Below are 19667 nucleotides of genomic sequence, written 5' to 3'. Positions count from 1 at the left end.
GTTACTGGTATACATAGGAGGTGAGTTACTGGTATGCATAGGAGGTGAGTTACTGGTATACATAGGAGGTGAGTGAGTTACTGCTAGTACTGCATAGGCTATAGCCTAGGTGAGTGAGTTACTGGTATATCCTATAGGAGGTGAGTGAGTTACTGGTATTACATAGGCTATAGCCTACTGAGCCTACTGGTATACATAGGAGGTGAGTTACTGGTATAGCCATAGGAGGTGAGTGAGTTACTGGTATACATAGGAGGTGAGTTAGGTATACATAGGAGGTGAGTTACTGGTATACATAGGAGGTGAGTTACTGGTATACATAGGAGGTGAGTGAGTTACTTGGGGAAGATAATTTTCACATTAAAAATGCACCTTTAGTATAAAGCATTATAATCACATTTTTTGGTCACTTTTGAGAACAGTGTTTTTCCCTCTAATTGATTGCATTTTTATCTCAACAATCGAGCTTATAGCCTACTGCTAGCCTACTGCTATAGCCTCCTGCTAGCCTACTGCTATAGCCTACTGCTAGCCTACTGCTAGCCTACTGCTATAGCCTACTGCTAGCCTACTGCTAGCCTACTGCTATAGTCTACTGCTATAGCCTACTGCTAGCCTACTGCTATAGCCTACTGCTAGCCTACTGCTATAGCCTACTGCTATAGCCTACTGCTATAGCCTACTGCTAGCCTACTGCTATATCCTACTGCTAGCCTACTGCTATATCCTACTGCTATAGCCTACTGCTAGCCTACTGCTATAGTCTACTGCTAGCCTACTGCTATAGCCTACTGCTAGCCTACTGCTATAGCCTACTGCTAGCCTACTGCTATAGCCTACTGCTAGCCTACTGCTATAGCCTACTGCTAGCCTACTGCTATATCCTACTGCTATAGCCTACTGCTATATCCTACTGCTAGCCTACTGCTATATCCTACTGCTAGCCTACTGCTATAGCCTACTGCTAGCTACTGCTAGCCTACTGCTATATCCTACTGCTAGCCTACTGCTATAGCCTACTGCTAGCCTACTGCTATAGCCTACTGCTAGCCTACTGCTATAGCCTACTGCTATAGCCTACTGCTAGCCTACTGCTATAGCCTACTGCTAGCCTACTGCTATAGCCTACTGCTATAGCCTACTGCTAGCCTACTGCTATAGCCTACTGCTATAGCCTACTGCTAGCCAACTGCTATAGCCTACTGCTAGCCAACTGCTAGCCTACTGCTATAGCCTACTGTTAGCCTACTGCTATAGCCTACTGCTAGCCTACTGCTATAGCCTACTGCTAGCCTACTGCTATAGCCTACTGCTAGCCTACTGCTATAGCCTACTGCTAGCCTACTGCTATAGCCTACTGCTAGCCTACTGCTATAGCCTACTGCTAGCCTACTGCTATAGCCTACTGCTAGCCTACTGCTATAGCCTACTGCTAGCCTACTGCTAGCCTACTGCTATAGCCTACTGCTAGCCAACTGCTATAGCCTACTGCTAGCCTACTGCTATATCCTACTGCTAGCCTACTGCTATAGCCTACTGCTAGCCTACTGCTATATCCTACTGCTAGCCTACTGCTATAGCCTACTGCTATAGCCTACTGCTATAGCCTACTGCTAGCCTACTGCTATAGCCTAGCCTACTGCTATAGCCTACTGCTAGCCTACTGCTATAGCCTACTGCTATAGCCTACTGCTATAGCCTACTGCTATGCCTACTGCTAGCCTACTGCTATAGCCTACTGCTAGCCTACTGCTATAGCCTACTGCTAGCCTGCTATACTGCTATAGCCTACTGCTATAGCCCAACTGCTATAGCCTACTGCTATAGCCTACTGCTATAGCCTACTGCTATAGCCTACTGCTATAGCCTACTGCCTACTGCTATAGCCTACTGCTAGCCTACTGCTATAGCCTACTGCTAGCCTACTGCTATAGCCTACTGCTAGCCTACTGCTATAGCCTACTGCTATAGCCTACTGCTAGCCTACTGCTATAGCCTACTGCTATAGCCTACTGCTATAGCCTACTGCTATAGCCTACTGCTATAGCCTACTGCTAGCCTACTGCTATAGCCTACTGCTAGCCTACTGCTATAGCCTACTGCTAGCCTACTGCTATATCCTACTGCTAGCCTACTGCTAGCCTACTGCTAGCCTACTGCTATAGCCTACTGCTAGCCTACTGCTATAGCCTACTGCTAGCCTACTGCTATAGCCTACTGCTAGCCTACTGCTATAGCCTACTGCTAGCCTACTGCTATAGCCTACTGCTAGCCTACTGCTATAGCCTACTGCTATAGCCTACTGCTATAGCCTACTGCTAGCCTACTGCTATAGCCTATAGCCTACTGCTAGCCTACTGCTATAGCCTACTGCTAGCCTACTGCTATATCCTACTGCTAGCCTACTGCTATAGCCTACTGCTATAGCCTACTGCTAGCCTACTGCTATAGCCTATAGCCTACTGCTAGCCTACTGCTATATCCTATATCCTACTGCTATAGCCTGCTATAGCCTACTGCTATAGCCTACTGCTATAGCCTACTGCTATAGCCTACTGCTATAGCCTACTGCTATAGCCTACTGCTAGCCTACTGCTATAGCCTACTGCTAGCCTACTGCTATAGCCTACTGCTAGCCTACTGCTATAGCCTACTGCTATAGCCTACTGCTATAGCCTACTGCTATAGCCTACTGCTATAGCTAGCTACTGCTATAGCCTACTGCTATAGCCTACTGCTATAGCCTACTGCTAGCCTGCTATAGCCTATAGCCTACTGCTATAGCCTACTGCTAGCCTACTGCTATAGCCTACTGCTAGCCTACTGCTATAGCCTACTGCTAGCCTAGTAGCCTACTGCTGCCTACTGCTATAGCCTACTGCTAGCCTAGCTATCCTACTGCTAGCCTACTGCTATAGCCTACTGCTAGCCTACTGCTATAGCCTACTGCTAGCCTACTGCTATAGCCTACTGCTAGCCTACTGCTATAGTCTTCTGCTATAGCCTACTGCTATAGCCTACTGCTAGCCTACTGCTATAGCCTACTGCTAGCCTACTGCTATAGCCTACTGCTAGCCTACTGCCAGCTGCTATAGCCTATAGCCTACTGCTATAGCCTACTGCTAGCCTACTGCTATAGCCTACTGCTATATAGCCTACTGCCTACTGCTATAGCCTACTGCTAGCCTACTGCTATAGCCTACTGCTATAGCCTACTGCTATAGCCTACTGCTAGCCTACTGCTATAGCCTACTGCTAGCCTACTGCTATAGCCTACTGCTAGCCTACTGCTATAGCCTACTGCTAGCCTACTGCTATAGCCTACTGCTATAGCCTACTGCTAGCCTACTGCTATAGCCCTGCTACTGCTACTGCTATAGCCTACTGCTATAGCCTACTGCTAGCCTACTGCTATAGCCTACTGCTAGCCTACTGCTATAGCCTACTGCTAGCCTACTGCTATAGCCTACTGCTATAGCCTACTGCTAGCCTACTGCTATAGCCTACTGCTAGCCTACTGCTATAGCCTACTGCTATAGCCTACTGCTATAGCCTACTGCTAGCCTACTGCTATAGCCTACTGCTAGCCAACTGCTATAGCCTACTGCTAGCCTACTGCTAGCCTACTGCTATAGCCTACTGTTAGCCTACTGCTATAGCCTACTGCTAGCCTACTGCTATAGCCTACTGCTAGCCTACTGCTATAGCCTACTGCTAGCCTACTGCTATAGCCTACTGCTAGCCTACTGCTAGCCTACTGCTATAGCCTACTGCTAGCCTACTGCTATAGCCTACTGCTAGCCTACTAGCTATAGCCTACTGCTATAGCCTACTGCTAGCCTACTGCTATAGCCTACTGCTAGCCTACTGCTATAGCCTACTGCTAGCCTACTGCTATAGCCTACTGCTAGCCTACTGCTATATCCTACTGCTATAGCCTACTGCTATAGCCTACTGCTAGCCTACTGCTATAGCCTACTGCTATAGCCTACTGCTATAGCCTACTGCTATAGCCTACTGCTATAGCCTACTGCTATAGCCTACTGCTAGCCTACTGCTATATCCTACTGCTATAGCCTACTGCTATAGCCTACTGCTATAGCCTACTGCTATAGCCTACTGCTATAGCCTACTGCTATATCCTACTGCTATAGCCTATCCTACTGCTATAGCCTACTGCTAGCCTACTGCTATAGCCTACTGCTAGCCTACTGCTATAGCTGCTATAGCTATATAGCCTACTGCTAGCCTACTGCTAGCCTATCCTACTGCTAGCCTACTGCTACTGCTAGCCTACTGCTATAGCCTACTGCTATAGCCTACTGCTATAGCCTACTGCTATAGCCTACTGCTAGCCTACTGCTATAGTATTCTGCTATAGCCTACTGCTATAGCCTACTGCTATAGTTATATATCCTACTGCTAGCCTACTGCTATAGCCTACTGCTATAGCCTACTGCTAGCCTAGCCCTACTGCTAGCCTACTGCTATAGCCTACTGCTAGCCTACTGCTATAGCCTACTGCTAGCCTACTGCTAGCCTACTGCTATAGCCTCTAGCCTACTGCTATAGCCTACTGCTATAGCCTACTGCTAGCCTACTGCTATAGCCTATAGCCTACTGCTGCTACTGCTATCCTACTGCTAGCCTACTGCTATAGCCTACTGCTAGCCTACTGCTATAGTCTTCTGCTATAGCCTACTGCTATAGCCTACTGCTAGCCTACTGCTATAGCCTACTGCTAGCCTACTGCTATAGCCTACTGCTATAGCCTACTGCTAGCCTACTGCTATAGCCTACTGCTAGCCTACTGCTATAGCCTACTGCTATAGCCTACTGCTATAGCCTACTGCTAGCCTACTGCTATAGCCTACTGCTAGCCTACTGCTAGGCTAGCTATAGCCTACTGCTATACTGCCTACTGCTAGCCTACTGCTATAGCCTACTGCTATAGCCTACTGCTAGCCTACTGCTATAGCCTACTGCTATAGCCTACTGCTAGCCTAGCTATATCCTACTGCTAGCCTACTGCTATAGCCTAGCCTACTGCTAGCCTACTGCTATAGCCTACTGCTATAGCCTACTGCTAGCCTACTGCTATAGCCTGCTATAGCCTACTGCTATAGCCTACTGCTATAGCCTACTGCTAGCCTACTGCTATAGCCTACTAGCCTACTGCCTACTGCTAGCCTACTGCTATAGCCTACTGCTAGCCTACTGCTATAGCCTACTGCTATAGTCTTCTGCTATAGCCTACTGCTATAGCCTACTGCTAGCCTACTGCTATATCCTACTGCTAGCCTACTGCTATATCCTACTGCTAGCCTACTGCTATCCTACTGCTATATCCTACTGCTAGCCTACTGCTATAGCCTACTGCTATAGCCTACTGCTAGCCTACTGCTATAGCCTACTGCTATAGCCTACTGCTATAGCCTACTGCTAGCCTACTGCTATAGCCTACTGCTAGCCTACTGCTATAGCCTACTGCTATAGCCTACTGCTATAGCCTACTGCTAGCCTACTGCTATAGCCTACTGCTAGCCTACTGCTATAGCCTACTGCTATAGCCTACTGCTAGCCTACTGCTATATCCTACTGCTAGCCTACTGCTATAGCCTACTGCTAGCCTACTGCTATAGCCTACTGCTATAGTCTTCTGCTATAGCCTACTGCTATAGCTTACTGCTAGCCTACTGCTATAGCCTACTGCTATATCCTACTGCTAGCCTACTGCTATATCCTACTGCTAGCCTACTGCTATAGTCTTCTGCTATAGCCTACTGCTATAGCTTACTGCTAGCCTACTGCTATAGCCTACTGCTATAGCCTACTGCTAGCCTACTGCTATAGCCTACTGCTATAGCCTACTGCTAGCCTACTGCTATAGCCTACTGCTAGCCTACTGCTATAGCCTACTGCTAGCCTACTGCTATAGCCTACTGCTATAGCCTACTGCTATAGCCTACTGCTAGCCTACTGCTATAGACTACTGCTAGCCTACTGCTATAGCCTACTGCTATAGCCTACTGCTAGCCTACTGCTATAGCCTACTGCTAGCCTACTGCTATAGCCTACTGCTATAGCCTACTGCTATAGCCTACTGCTAGCCTACTGCTATAGTCTTCTGCTATAGCCTACTGCTATAGCCTACTGCTATAGCCTACTGCTAGCCTACTGCTATATCCTACTGCTAGCCTACTGCTATATCCTACTGCTAGCCTACTGCTATAGCCTACTGCTAGCCTACTGCTATAGCCTACTGCTATAGTCTTCTGCTATAGCCTACTGCTATAGCTTACTGCTAGCCTACTGCTATAGCCTACTGCTAGCCTACTGCTATATCCTACTGCTAGCCTACTGCTATATCCTACTGCTAGCCTACTGCTATAGCCTACTGCTAGCCTACTGCTATAGCCTACTGCTAGCCTACTGCTATAGTCTTCTGCTATAGCCTACTGCTATAGCTTACTGCTAGCCTACTGCTATAGCCTACTGCTATAGTCTTCTGCTATAGCCTACTGCTATAGCCTACTGCTGCACTTATAATGTGAAGAAACAGCCCAATAGTTGATGGACATTTATCACATCCCACAACTGCCCCAGATTATGTATGGAATATTTATACAGGAGAACGTCAGAACATCAGTCTGTGAACTGAAGCTGAAGTGCAGTTGGGTCATGCAGCCAGACAATGATCCAAAACACACAACCACGTCTACATGAAAATGGCTAAAAAAGCAACCCATTTGAAGCTTTGGATTGGTTTAGTCAAAGTCCAGACCTAATCTTAATTGGGATGTTGTGGCAGGACTTGAAATGAGCAGTTCAGGCTTGAAAACCCATAAATGTTGCTTGGGTCCAGCAGTTCTGCATGGAAGAGTTACTGGTATACAGTCTCTCCACAGCAACGTGAGAGACTGATCAACAACTACAGGAAGTGTTTGGTTGGAGTCATAGCAGCTGAAGGTGGCACAACCAGTTATTGAGTATAAGGGGGCAATTACTTTTGCACACGGGGGCATTGGGTGTTACATAACTTTGTTTATGAAATAAAGTGTTTGCATTCACTCGCATTCACTCATTCACCCAGAAGAGGACTGGCCACCCCACATATGCTCTCTCTAATTCTCTCTTTCTTTCTCTCTCTCGGAGGACCTGAGCCCTAGGACCGTGCCCCAGGACTACCTGACATGATGACTCCTTGCTGTCCCCAGTCCACCTGACTGTGCTGCTGCTCCAGTTTCAACTGTTCTGCCTTATTATTATTGGACCATGCTGGTCATTTATTAACATTTGAACATCTTGGCCATGTTCTGTTATAATCTCTACCCGGCACAGCCAGAAGACGACTGGCCACCCCACATAGCCTGGTTCCTCTCTAGGTTTCTTCCTAGGTTTTGGCCTTTCTAGGGAGTTTTTCCTAGCCACCGTGCTTTTACACCTGCATTGCTTGCTGTTTGGGGTTTTAGGCTGGGTTTCTGTACAGCACTTTGAGATATCAGCTGATGTACGAAGGGCAATATAAATAAATTTGATTTGATTTGATTTGACTCGCGTGAAACAGCATTTAACATGATATGATCTGACAGTCATGCAAAAAACATACAATCCTTCCTTCCTTCTTTTCTCTCCCTCTCTCCCCCCCTCCCTCCCTCCCTCCTACCTTCTGAGTAATGCTGATCTGCATTAGAATGTTCTGGTAGCTGTTTCCATCGTTGACCTGTAGCAGCATCCTGTCCCGTTGCCCTGGCGACCCATCATGGACATACTGCACCTGTTCCCGTGACAACTCCTCCATCTTGAACTGGCTCAGGGCCAGGTCGCCATTGAGACGGGTCAGGCGGCCATGTTGGGGCGGGTCCAGAACCATGACCAGGACATCCTGCGAGGAAGAGGCACACACAAGGGGATGTTTAGACACACATACACACACACACACAGATATACATGCATACACACACACACACACACACACACACACACACACACACACACACACACACACACACACACACACACACACACACACACACACACACACACACACACACACAGACAGATATACATGCATACACACACACACACACACACACACACACACACACACACACACACACACACACACACACACACACACACACAGACAGACAGATATACATGCATAGACACACACACACACACACACACACACACACACACACACACACACACAGACAGACAGACAGATATACATGCATACACACACACACACACAGACACACACACACACCTGAGGGTTGTCTGGGTCGTCGATCTGAAGCACGGCCTTGGAGATGATCGCCGTCTCCCCTCCGTCCAGCAGCAAAGGATTGTTGGTAAGAATCTGTGGGGGCTGTGTGACAGGTGAGGGAAGCAGAGTTACAATTCACTGATTTAGACCTTTTACAAAGCGTTACTCATTGTTCTTTTAGGGTTAGGTTTAGAAATAAATAAAAATAAATTGTCCCTAAACACAGGAGTAAAAACATTTCTGGACTTGATAGTTGAAATGGGAGAGGGGCTGCACAAAACATTTAACCAGAATTAGGTGGAGAAGAGGTGAACTCTGTGTTAAGGGATTTTTTTTATCGATAATGACTAATTATGTATACATTTCAATCAGGACTGACTAATCAGAATACTATTATGTTACTGTATAGATGTATGAATTTTCTTTTAACCCTAGTACTGAATTGACAGAGTGTTTCATTTTAATTGGGTATTAAAACATAGAGGAATATAATTCCTGTAACACTCTTGTCTCTGTCGTACTCAACTGTATACCTGAATTAGATCGGCAGAACATCACCAGCAACAGAACTGGCCCCGATTCTAAAACAAGGGCCAACATTCCGACACTATATTGGAGATGGTGAAACCGGAGGGATGGCTGAACCATCTCAGAGAGGCCCCTACCGTTACGAGACACCGTTACGAGACACCGTTACGAGACACCGTTACGAGAACACGTTTCTGATCACTGTCTGTCTGACATTTAAAGAAGGCCTTGAAATGACAGCGATATGTGGTCGTTTTCCCACAGTTAGTACTTACTATTACGTCCCACTGGATAAGTGTCTGCTAAATTACTCAAAATGTAAAAGTACATATTTCCACAGTGGTGAAACATGGCCAATCCTCTGCCAGCTTTCAGCCTGGCTGTTGATATAACAGAACACAAGGTGAAGCTATTATCCCTACTTAAGAAAAGGCTACCTGAGCTGTTGATATAACAGAACACAAGGTGAAGTTATTATCCCTACTTAAGAAAAGGCTACCTGAGCTGTTACACGATGGCAACAGTGTTAAAGTTGACGTACAGCGGGTTTAAGTAGTGATCTCTCTCTCTCTCATTTAGCGAGCGAGCGTCAGAGCGGAAGACCGCCTACTAGGAGGGGAGTTATATGAAACGTTTCTCACTGTGCTTTATCTGTGTGTTATAGGTACAGTCAGGCACATCTTACAATAAGGCGCCAACTCCAACAGCAGTCACTCATTTAAATTGGCCTCTGCCAAACTGCCGAACATTTATCAGGAGTGAATTAATCCCATTTCCAGACTGATGGATAAACGTGTACTTCGTTAGCCGATACGGAAAGACAGGGAGAAAACTCACGACGCATTGGCTTAATCGTCCAACCAATCATCTCCCACAGCACATCCCCCCCGTACGATAGCATACCACAACAACAGATCCACGCCTCGCAGTCATGGGATTCTCTACATTTAAAGGCCTAGTGCAGTCCAAAAACTTGATTTATCTGTGTTTTATATTTTCACACTATGAGTTTGGAATTATACTGTGAAATTGTGAATGCCCTTTTTAGTATAAGAGCTGGGGGTTTTTTCCCGTTATTTTGGTGGGATGAAGTTTTGAATTGCATAATCTCAGCTAACCCAGTACGACTAAATTGTATTAAATTGGATTAAGTTCTGGGCCCATACGTGTTAAGAGAAGAGATAGATTGAGGACCGGACCCAGAACAAAGAGCTCCATCTTTTTACAGGCAAGTCTATGGTCTAAATGTGCCCTCCCTTCCTGAAATTCTGATTGGTCCAAAGCACCATAACTAATGCTGCTCGTTATATCCTGACATATCTATGGTACCATTATGTTGACGTTGTCTGTCCACAACAGATTAAGGTATTAGTTAATAGGCAAAGAGAGTTTCAAACCTCTTTGTTTGAAGGTTACATATCCTTCCCATTAGGCTCCTCCCATTAGGTTCCTCCCATTAGGCTCCTCCCATTAGGCTCCTCCCATTAGGCCCCTCCCATTAGGCCCCTCCCATTAGGCCCCTCCCATTAGGTTCCTCCCGTTAGGCCCCTCCCGTTAGGCGCCTCCCGTCAGGCCCCTCCCGTTAGGCCCCTCCCGTTAGGCGCCTCCCGTTAGGCTCCTCCCGTCAGGCTCCTCCCGTCAGGCCCCTCCCGTCAGGCGCCTCCCATTTAGGCTCCCCCCGTCAGGCTCCCCCCGTCAGGCTCCCCCGTCAGGCTCCTCCCGTTAGGCTCCCCCCGTCAGGCTCCCCCGTCAGGCTCCCCCCATCAGGCGCCTCCCATTTAGCTCCTCACCCGTCAGGCTCCTCCCATTAGGTTCCTCCCATTAGGCTCCTCGCTTGTGAAATTGTTCTTGGCTAAGAAGTTATTTTTGCTCCTTCTTGACCATTTCAATTGAAAACAATCACAGTAAGGTATTACTTGTTCCCCAGAAATGATTTGATATTGAGATAAAAACGTCTGAATTGGACCTTTTACTAGACAGATACTTTACTCAGTAAGGTCACTCCCACTGGGGCCAAATTTAAATTGATAATGTATCAGCCTTTTATGCGCTGTGTGTAATAGCCTGATACACAGCGATGTAACTTACTTAAGTAAAAATACTTTAAAGTACTACTTAAGTAGTTTTTTGGGGTGCATCTGTACTTTACGTTATTATTTATATTTTGGACAACTTTTACTTTTACTTCACTACATTCCTTCAGAAAAGATTGTATTTTTTACTCAATATATTTTCCTTGACACCCAAAAGTACTCGTTACATTTGAATGCTTTGCAGGACAGGAACATTGTCCATTTCACGCGCTTATCAACAGAACATCCCTGGTCATCCCTACTGCCTCTGATCTGGAGGACTCACTAAACAGAGAACATCCCTGGTCATCCCTACTGCCTCTGATCTGGTGGACTCACTAAACAGAGAACATCCCTGGTCATCCCTACTGCCTCTGATCTGGAGGACTCACTAAACAGAGAACATCCCTGGTCATCTCTACTGCCTCTGATCTGGTGGACTCACTAAACAGAGAACATCCCTGGTCATCCCTACTGCCTCTGATCTGGAGGACTCACTAAACAGAGAACATCCCTGGTCATCCCTACTGCCTCTGATCTGATGGACTCACTAAACATACATGCTTTGTGTGTACATGATGCCTGAATACTGGAGTGTGCCCCTGGCTATCCGTACATTTAAAAAAACAAAACAATTGTGTCGTCTAGTTTGCAATCGTCATCACACTGCACACTGCCCTGTCCCATCTGGACAAGAGGAATACCTATGCAAGAATGGTGTTCATCAACTACAGCTCAGCATTCAACACCATCGTACCCTCCAAGCTCCTCATTAAGCTGGAGGTCCTGGGTCTCGACCCCGCCCTGTGCAACTGGGTCCTGGACTTCCTGACGGCTACCCCCAGGTGGTGAGGGTAGAAAACATCACCTCCACTTCGCTGACCCTCAACACTGGGGCCCCACAAGGGTGCGTGCTCAGCCTCGTCCTGTTCTCCCTGTTCACCTATGACTGCGTGGCCATGCATGCCTCCAACTCAATCATCAAGTTTGCAGTAGGCTTGATTTACCAACAACGACGAGACGGCCTACAGGGAGGAGGTGAGTGTGGTTTCAGAAAAACAACCTCTCACTCAACGTCAACAAAACAAAGGAGATGATCGTGGACTTCAGGAAACAGCAGAAGGAGCACCCCCCCTATCCACATAAAAGGGACAGCAGTGGAGAACATGGAAAGTTTTAAGTTCCTGGGCGTACACATCACAGACAAACTGAAAGGGTGGTGAAGAAGGCGCAACAGCGCAACCTCAGGAGGCTGAAGAAATGTGGCTTGTCACCTAAAACCCTGACAAACTTTTACAGATGCACAATTGAGAGCATCCTGTCGGGCCGTATCACCGCCTGGTACGGCAACTGCACTGCCCTCAACCGCAAGGCTCTCCAGAGGGTAGTGAGGTCTACACAGCACATCACCGGGGGCAAACTACGTGCCCTCCATAAAACCTACAGCACCCAATGTCACAGGAAGGCCAAATTGTTAGATTACTTGTTAGATATTACTGCACTGTCGGCTAACCATGTGTATGTGACCAATACAATTTTTGATTTGATTATATTTTTAAATTAAGGAATTTTAAATGATTTATACTTTTACTTTTGATACATAAGTATACTTTAAACCAAATACTTTTAGACTTTTACTCAAGTAGTATTTTACTGGGTGACTTTCACTTTTACTTGAGTAACTTTCTATTAAGGTATCTGTACTTTTACTCAAGTATGACTTTTTCCACCACTGATGTTATATGCTGTCTGTAATAGCCTGGTATACACTGTGTACTGTAGCCTGGTATACACTGTGTACTGTAGCCTGGTATACACTGTGTACTATAGCCTGGTATACACTGTGTACTGTAGCCTGGTATACACTGTGTACTGTAGCCTGGCATACACTGTGTACTGTAGCCTGGCATACACTGTGTACTGTAGCCTGGCATACACTGTGTACTATAGCCTGGCATACACTGTGTACTATAGCCTGGCATACACTGTGTACTATAGCCTGGTATACACTGTGTACTGTAGCCTGGTGTATACTGTGTACTGTAGCCTGGTGTATACTGTGTACTGTAGCCTGGTATACACTGTGTACTGTAGCCTGGCATACACTGTGTACTGTAGCCTGGTATACACTGTGTACTGTAGCCTGGCATACACTGTGTACTGTAGCCTGGTATATACTGTGTACTGTAGCCTGGTATATACTGTGTACTGTAGCCTGGTATACACTGTGTACTGTAGCCTGGTATACACTGTGTACTGTAGCCTGGTATACACTGTGTACTGTAGCCTGGTATACACTGTGTACTGTAGCCTGGCTTACACTGTGTACTGTAGCCTGGTGTATACTGTGTACTGTAGCCTGGTGTATACTGTGTACTGTAGCCTGGTATATAATGTGTACTGTAGCCTGGCATACACTGTGTACTGTAGCCTGGTGTATACTGTGTACTATAGCCTGGTATACACTGTGTACTGTAGCCTGGTGTATACTGTGTACTGTAGCCTAGTGTATACTGTGTACTGTAGCCTGGTATACACTGTGTACTGTAGCCTGGTATACACTGTGTACTGTAGCCTGGTGTATACTGTGTACTATAGCCTGGCATACACTGTGTACTGTAGCCTGGTATATACTGTGTACTGTAGCCTGGTGTATACTGTGTACTGTAGCCTGGTGTATACTGTGTACTGTAGCCTGGTATACACTGTGTACTGTAGCCTGGTGTATACTGTGTACTGTAGCCTGGTATACACTGTGTACTGTAGCCTGGCATACACTGTGTACTGTAGCCTGGTATATACTGTGTACTGTAGCCTGGTATATACTGTGTACTGTAGCCTGGTATACACTGTGTACTGTAGCCTGGTATACACTGTGTACTGTAGCCTGGCATACACTGTGTACTATAGCCTGGTATATACTGTGTACTATAGCCTGGTATACACTGTGTACTATAGCCTGGCATACACTGTGTACTATAGCCTGGTATATACTGTGTACTATAGCCTGGCATACACTGTGTACTATAGCCTGGTATATACTGTGTACTGTAGCCTGGTATATACTGTGTACTATAGCCTGGCATACACTGTGTACTATAGCCTGGCATACACTGTGTACTGTAGCCTGGCATACACTGTGTACTGTAGCCTGGCATACACTGTGTACTATAGCCTGGTATACACTGTGTACTGTAGCCTGGTATATACTGTGTACTATAGCCTGGCATACACTGTGTACTATAGCCTGGCGTATACTGTGTACTATAGCCTGGTGTATACTGTGTACTATAGCCTGGTGTATACTGTGTACTATAGCCTGGTGTATACTGTGTACTGTAGCCTGGTGTATACTGTGTACTGTAGCCTGGTGTATACTGTGTACTATAGCCTGGTGTATACTGTGTACTATAGCCTGGTGTATACTGTGTACTATAGCCTGGTGTATACTGTGTACTGTAGCCTGGTGTATACTGTGTACTATAGCCTGGTGTATACTGTGTACTGTAGCCTGGTGTATACTGTGTACTGTAGCCTGGTATATACTGGTGTATACTGTGTACTATAGCCTGGTGTATACTGTGTACTATAGCCTGGTGTATACTGTGTACTATAGCCTGGTGTATACTGTGTACTATAGCCCTAGGTGTATACTGCCTGTACTATACTATAGCCTGGTGTATACTGTGTACTATAGCCTGGTGTATACCTGCCTGGTGTATACTGTGTACTATAGCCTGGTGTATACTGTGTACTATAGCCTGGTGTATACTGTGTACTATAGCCTGGTGTATACTGTGTATACTACTGTAGCCTGGTGTATACTGTGTACTGTAGCCTGGTGTATACTACTGTGTAGCCTGTGTATACTGTGTACTGTAGCCTGGTATACACTGTGTATAATGTGTACTGTAGCCTGGTGTATACTGTGTACTATAGCCTGGTGTATACTGTGTACTATAGCCTGGTGTATACTGTGTACTATAGCCTGGTGTATACTGTGTACTATAGCCTGGGGACCAGAGTGGTGTAATATCATGTTAAATCATGTTTACCGTTGCCCCTTCAGACCAGAGTGGTGTAATACCATGTTAAATCATGTTTACCATTGCCCCTTCAGCCCAGAGTGGTGTAATATCATGTTAAATCATGTTTACCGTTGCCCCTTCAGACCAGAGTGGTGTAATGCCATGTTAAATCATGTTTACCGTTGCCCCTTCAGCCCAGAGTGGTGTAATATCATGTTTACCGTTGCCCCTTCAGACCAGAGTGGTGTAATGCCATGTTAAATCATGTTTACCGTTGCCCCTTCAGACCAGAGTGGTGTAATACCATGTTAAATCATGTTTACCGTTGCCCCATCAGCCCAGAGTGGTGTAATATCATGTTAAATCATGTTTACCGTTGCCCCTTCAGACCAGAGTGGTGTAATACCATGTTAAATCATGTATACGGTTACCTTGGGATGCAGCCCCAGAGAGCTCTGGTCTTTGCAATTCACTATAGGCTATCATTGCAAGTAAGAATCTGTTCTTTACTGACTTGCCTAGTTAAATAAAGATTATATAAATGAATATGTTTTATTTTTCAATGTATACACAGACACCTTGTTGTGGCTGGGGAGTCATGCCTAGCTGCAGAGCTAGGGGAGAAACAGCATCATTGGACATGGCTGGTTGCATACTGACTATGGGTGCCTACTACTGCATGCCACAACATGCTAGCGTGCTAAGCGCTAAGCTACAATCCGACAATCATTTAGAAATCCCCTCTGAAACATGCGAGGAGGGCTAGGCTAACCTTCCTCTGTGTTTATGAACGAGGCAGGGCAGGGTTGCTCTGGTTATGAACGAGGCAGGGCAAGGTTCATATTTGGGCAACCAAGGCACTTATTGTAGGTGTCAATACAATTGTTTGTGTGTTGTATATTGTACCTGCATCGACACTGCCTGGATCTGAATGGTCTCTGGTTGGGAAAAGAGCTGGGGGTCAGCTACACGCAGGGTGAACTGTCCACTCCTGGAACAATGCAACGACACAATACATACACACATTAGAGACAGAGAGAGAGAGAGACAAAGAGAGAGAGAGAGAGACAGACAGGGAAATATATATATATATATAGAGAGAGAGAGAGGGAAACAGAGAGAGAGAGAGACAGAGAGACAGAGAGAGACAGATAAATGGAGAGGGAGACAGAGACAGAGAGAGAGAGAGAGAGAGAGAGAGAGAGAGAGAGAGAGAGAGAGAGAGAGAGGAAAAAGAAAGGAAGAAACATATATTGAGATGGAGAGACATTTCTTTCTCAGTATACTCACTTGGCCTGGTCCTTGTCGTGAGTGAAGCGGACCTGTCTGCTCTGTAGCTGTGCCCAGGAGAAGGTGTCGTCTCGGGACATCTCTATCTCCCTGCCCCCCTCTAGGACAACCATACGGCCTGTAGCAGGGGGCTGAAGCAGCTGGAAGACCAAGCTCTCTGGAGGGCTGGCAGGTCAACATTACATCAAAATAATTTGATAAATATCACAAATCATAATTTTAGCAGAGAGAAGGGTGGGGTAAATTTAGTTCAGTCTCCTACCTGTCTTGATCCTGGGCAGAGAGTATGGTTGAGTCCAGGGGTTTAGTCCCTCCAATTGGTACCAGCAGAGAGCTACTGATATGCAGGGTTGGGGGCTGGCTGTTAGCTGGATGGAGGATTGAAATGAATAAGGAGAGGGAAGAGGTAGGGAGGGGGGAGGGAGGGAGGGGGAAAGAGCAAGAAAGAGAGGGATGGTAGAAGAGGGAGGAAGAAAAGGAGAGAGGGAGATAAGAGTCCTGAGTGTCCTACGATAAGGTTACAATGAATGAATAAATGTTCTGTCACATTATTGGCGTCCCCCAGGGCTCTGTACTAGGTCCTCTTTAATGTATCACTACTCATGTTCCCCAGGGCTCTGTACTAGGTCCTCTTTAATGTATCACTACTCATGTTCCCCAGGGCTCTGTACTAGGTCCTCTTTAATGTCTCACTATTGGTGTTCACCAGGGCTCTGTACTAGGTTCCCCTTAAATGTCTCACTACTGGTGTCCTCCAGGGCTCTGTACTAGGTCCCCTTAAATGTCTCACTACTGGTGTGTTCCAGGGCTATGTACTAGGTCCTCTTTAATGTCCCACTACTGGTGTCCCCCAGGGCTCTGTACTAGGTCCTCTTTATTTTCTCACTATTGGTGTCCCCAGGTTTCTGTACTAGGTCCTCTTTAATGTCCCACTACTGGTGTCCCCCAGGGCTCTGTGCTAGGTCCTCTTTAATGTCTCACTACTGGTGTCCCCCAGGGCTCTGTACTAGGTCATCTTTAATGTCCCCCAACTGGTGTCATGACATTGCTCTGTTGGGTGAGGTTTATGACCTCCCCGTAAATACATTTTCCCCTTTTCTCTCCACTCAGAATGGACTCTTGGAAAGCCCTTTGCTAACATAGAGAGAGTATGGTAACATCAAAAGGTTGGGGAATGGAACAATATGTCTCTTTCTCAACCAGTTGAAAGTGTCTGTTGGTACTTAAAGAACATTCTGTCAGATCAGTTGGCGTCTGGGACATTATATCTGATGACAGGACAACATAAATTGTATCTTGGAAAGTCTACACATTCTATTCACATGGAATTGCTGTGCAATTTAAATGTTTAAATATGAAACTATTTGTGAATTGATTAAATGTAATTTTAGCTTCTAAATGAGAGAATTGTTTTCATGAGTAAACTTATGCTCACTCAGTGGTCACGCCCAAGTGAACAGACTTTAGTTGAGAACTATGAAACACGCCCTTCTCTCCCCCAGTACAAAAGCCCGTTGACGGAAGTCAACTTTAGTTCCTGATGACGTGATAACTGGAGTCGATACATTTAAAAGGGCTAATTTCAATGTGGAGGTGATGCTCACCACGCTGGAATGGTGAAGTTCGACTAGACGAACCAGAATACAGCACGAGTTGATTATGGCAACTTGTTATGAACTACGAATGATTATTCACTAAAGAAGTTATACATCCTAGACATCGAGTTATCAGCTGCAGCTGTAAACGTACGTGGCCTAGAAAAGGACAGACAATCTCTGAAGAACGACAGGGTACTTCAGCGTATCCACTCTACAACACTTTGACCAGAAAGATTCTTCAAAGGACAATGGCGATTTCTGCTGGGTAAACCAGTCTTCCATCTTCGACCCATCTTTCGAAGTGCAGCGCAGAGTAAATATATATATATTTTCTTTTCTGAATGGCCAGTTATTAGAATGCATAAGATTCTGTATTTATGGTAGCATAGCTTCTCAAGGTCCGATAGAGATTCAGTCCCTTTGTCCCTCAGTCTTCCGGCTCTTTCATTCAAACCCAACCCCCTTCCTTTGTGTAACCAGCCGTCATACCGGGTTAACCCACTAGGGGCTTTTTATGACATGATTAGTAATCGATGTGTGATCTATCCTATGTATATATACATATATATGTAATTTTGTGTGATTATTTAGGTCTTCAGTAGATACATAATTAAGCCAATTTGTGTATTGATGATTCAATTTATAAGCTAGGGTTTGTGCAGATAATCAAGAATTTACGATAATCCGAATGAGACCGATCGAGGTGACGATTAATAATTGACTGCTATTGATATAAAAGATATTCAGATTTTAAGACAGTGGATTCGGGAGATAACCACTCTATATAAATGAATGCTTCCGTGGTGCCCCAGTTATTAGTGGTTTAATTGTTGCATGGTTTAATTCAATCACGTAATCAATTCAATGTTAGGAGATCGATTTGATAAAATAGCATGTCATAAAATGTAATCAGTCAGAGACACAACACTGGTATCCCCCAGGGCTTGGTACTAGGTCCTCTCCGGTTCTGTCTACTGGTGTCCCCCAGGGCATGGTACTAGGTCCTCTCCTGTTCTGTCTACTGGTGTCCCCCAGGGCTTGGTACTAGGTCCTCTCCTGTTCTGTCTACTGGTGTCCCCTAGGGCATGGTACTAGGTCCTCTCCTGTTTTCTCTACATGTATACACCAGAGCTTACCATGGCAAGTCCTGCTCTTCTTGTCACTATAGAAACCGTTTCCACAGTCTGGAGTACAGTATCCATCTCTTAGGTAAGTGTTTAGTCTGCACACGGTGCAGCGCCCCATCCCCTCACACTCCACACAGTCAGCTGAGCATGCTGGGTAACAGGAAGAGAGGAAACAACACAATAAGTGTGACTTAACCAGAAGCTCAGTTATGATGATTGACAGCCTCAATAGGGTCTGTATGTAACTGGGCTGAAACTAGAAGAAAACAAACAAAAACACTTTCAACAACAAAAAACGACTGAAAAACCCTGTTTGTTCTAAACGAAGAGTCTCATGTGTATCTTTCTACGTTTACATCATTGTGACATCACGTTTTATGTATGTCTCTGCATAAGTTGTTTGAATAAACCTAAACAGAGCTGCATAGAGTGAATAATTACACGGTACAAATATGATGGAGTAAATGTAAACTCTTAATTGAAGAAAATTTTACTCTGCCACAGAGTAACATTTGGTCCCAGTCTAAAAAGAGTAAAACTCACTCTGGCAACAGAGTTCTTTTTTACAGAGTGGTATATATGCTCAATTTAGTGTTGATATTTAACTCAGAGTTACTGCGTATCATTCTGTACGGTATTCATTGAAAATAACTATGTTATTTCTTTTTTTTAACTCTCCGCAGTGTCGTTCAGTATTCTTGAGTTAATTATTTTGAGTAATGTTTACCCTCACAACATAATCGCAAGAGTTA

General features: G+C 45.4%; 1 protein-coding gene across 1 annotated transcript in view; it reads right to left on the bottom strand.

The window, feature by feature from the left end:
• LOC115122266 (extracellular matrix organizing protein FRAS1-like) overlaps positions 1 to 19667 on the bottom strand; it is a 523719-nt gene that overhangs the window by 205585 nt on the left and 298467 nt on the right. The window contains 6 exon segments of the mRNA XM_065027018.1: positions 7667 to 7885; positions 8273 to 8374; positions 15807 to 15891; positions 16191 to 16355; positions 16453 to 16558; positions 18925 to 19065. Of these exon segments, the coding sequence (XP_064883090.1) occupies positions 7667 to 7885; positions 8273 to 8374; positions 15807 to 15891; positions 16191 to 16355; positions 16453 to 16558; positions 18925 to 19065 (818 nt within the window).

This window comes from Oncorhynchus nerka, linkage group LG13 (genome assembly GCF_034236695.1).
Source record: "Oncorhynchus nerka isolate Pitt River linkage group LG13, Oner_Uvic_2.0, whole genome shotgun sequence".
In the NCBI taxonomy this organism is placed as follows: Eukaryota; Metazoa; Chordata; class Actinopteri; order Salmoniformes; family Salmonidae; genus Oncorhynchus; species Oncorhynchus nerka.
Note: the sequence above shows the minus strand (reverse complement) of the source record. Positions and strands in the feature narration are given on the sequence as shown.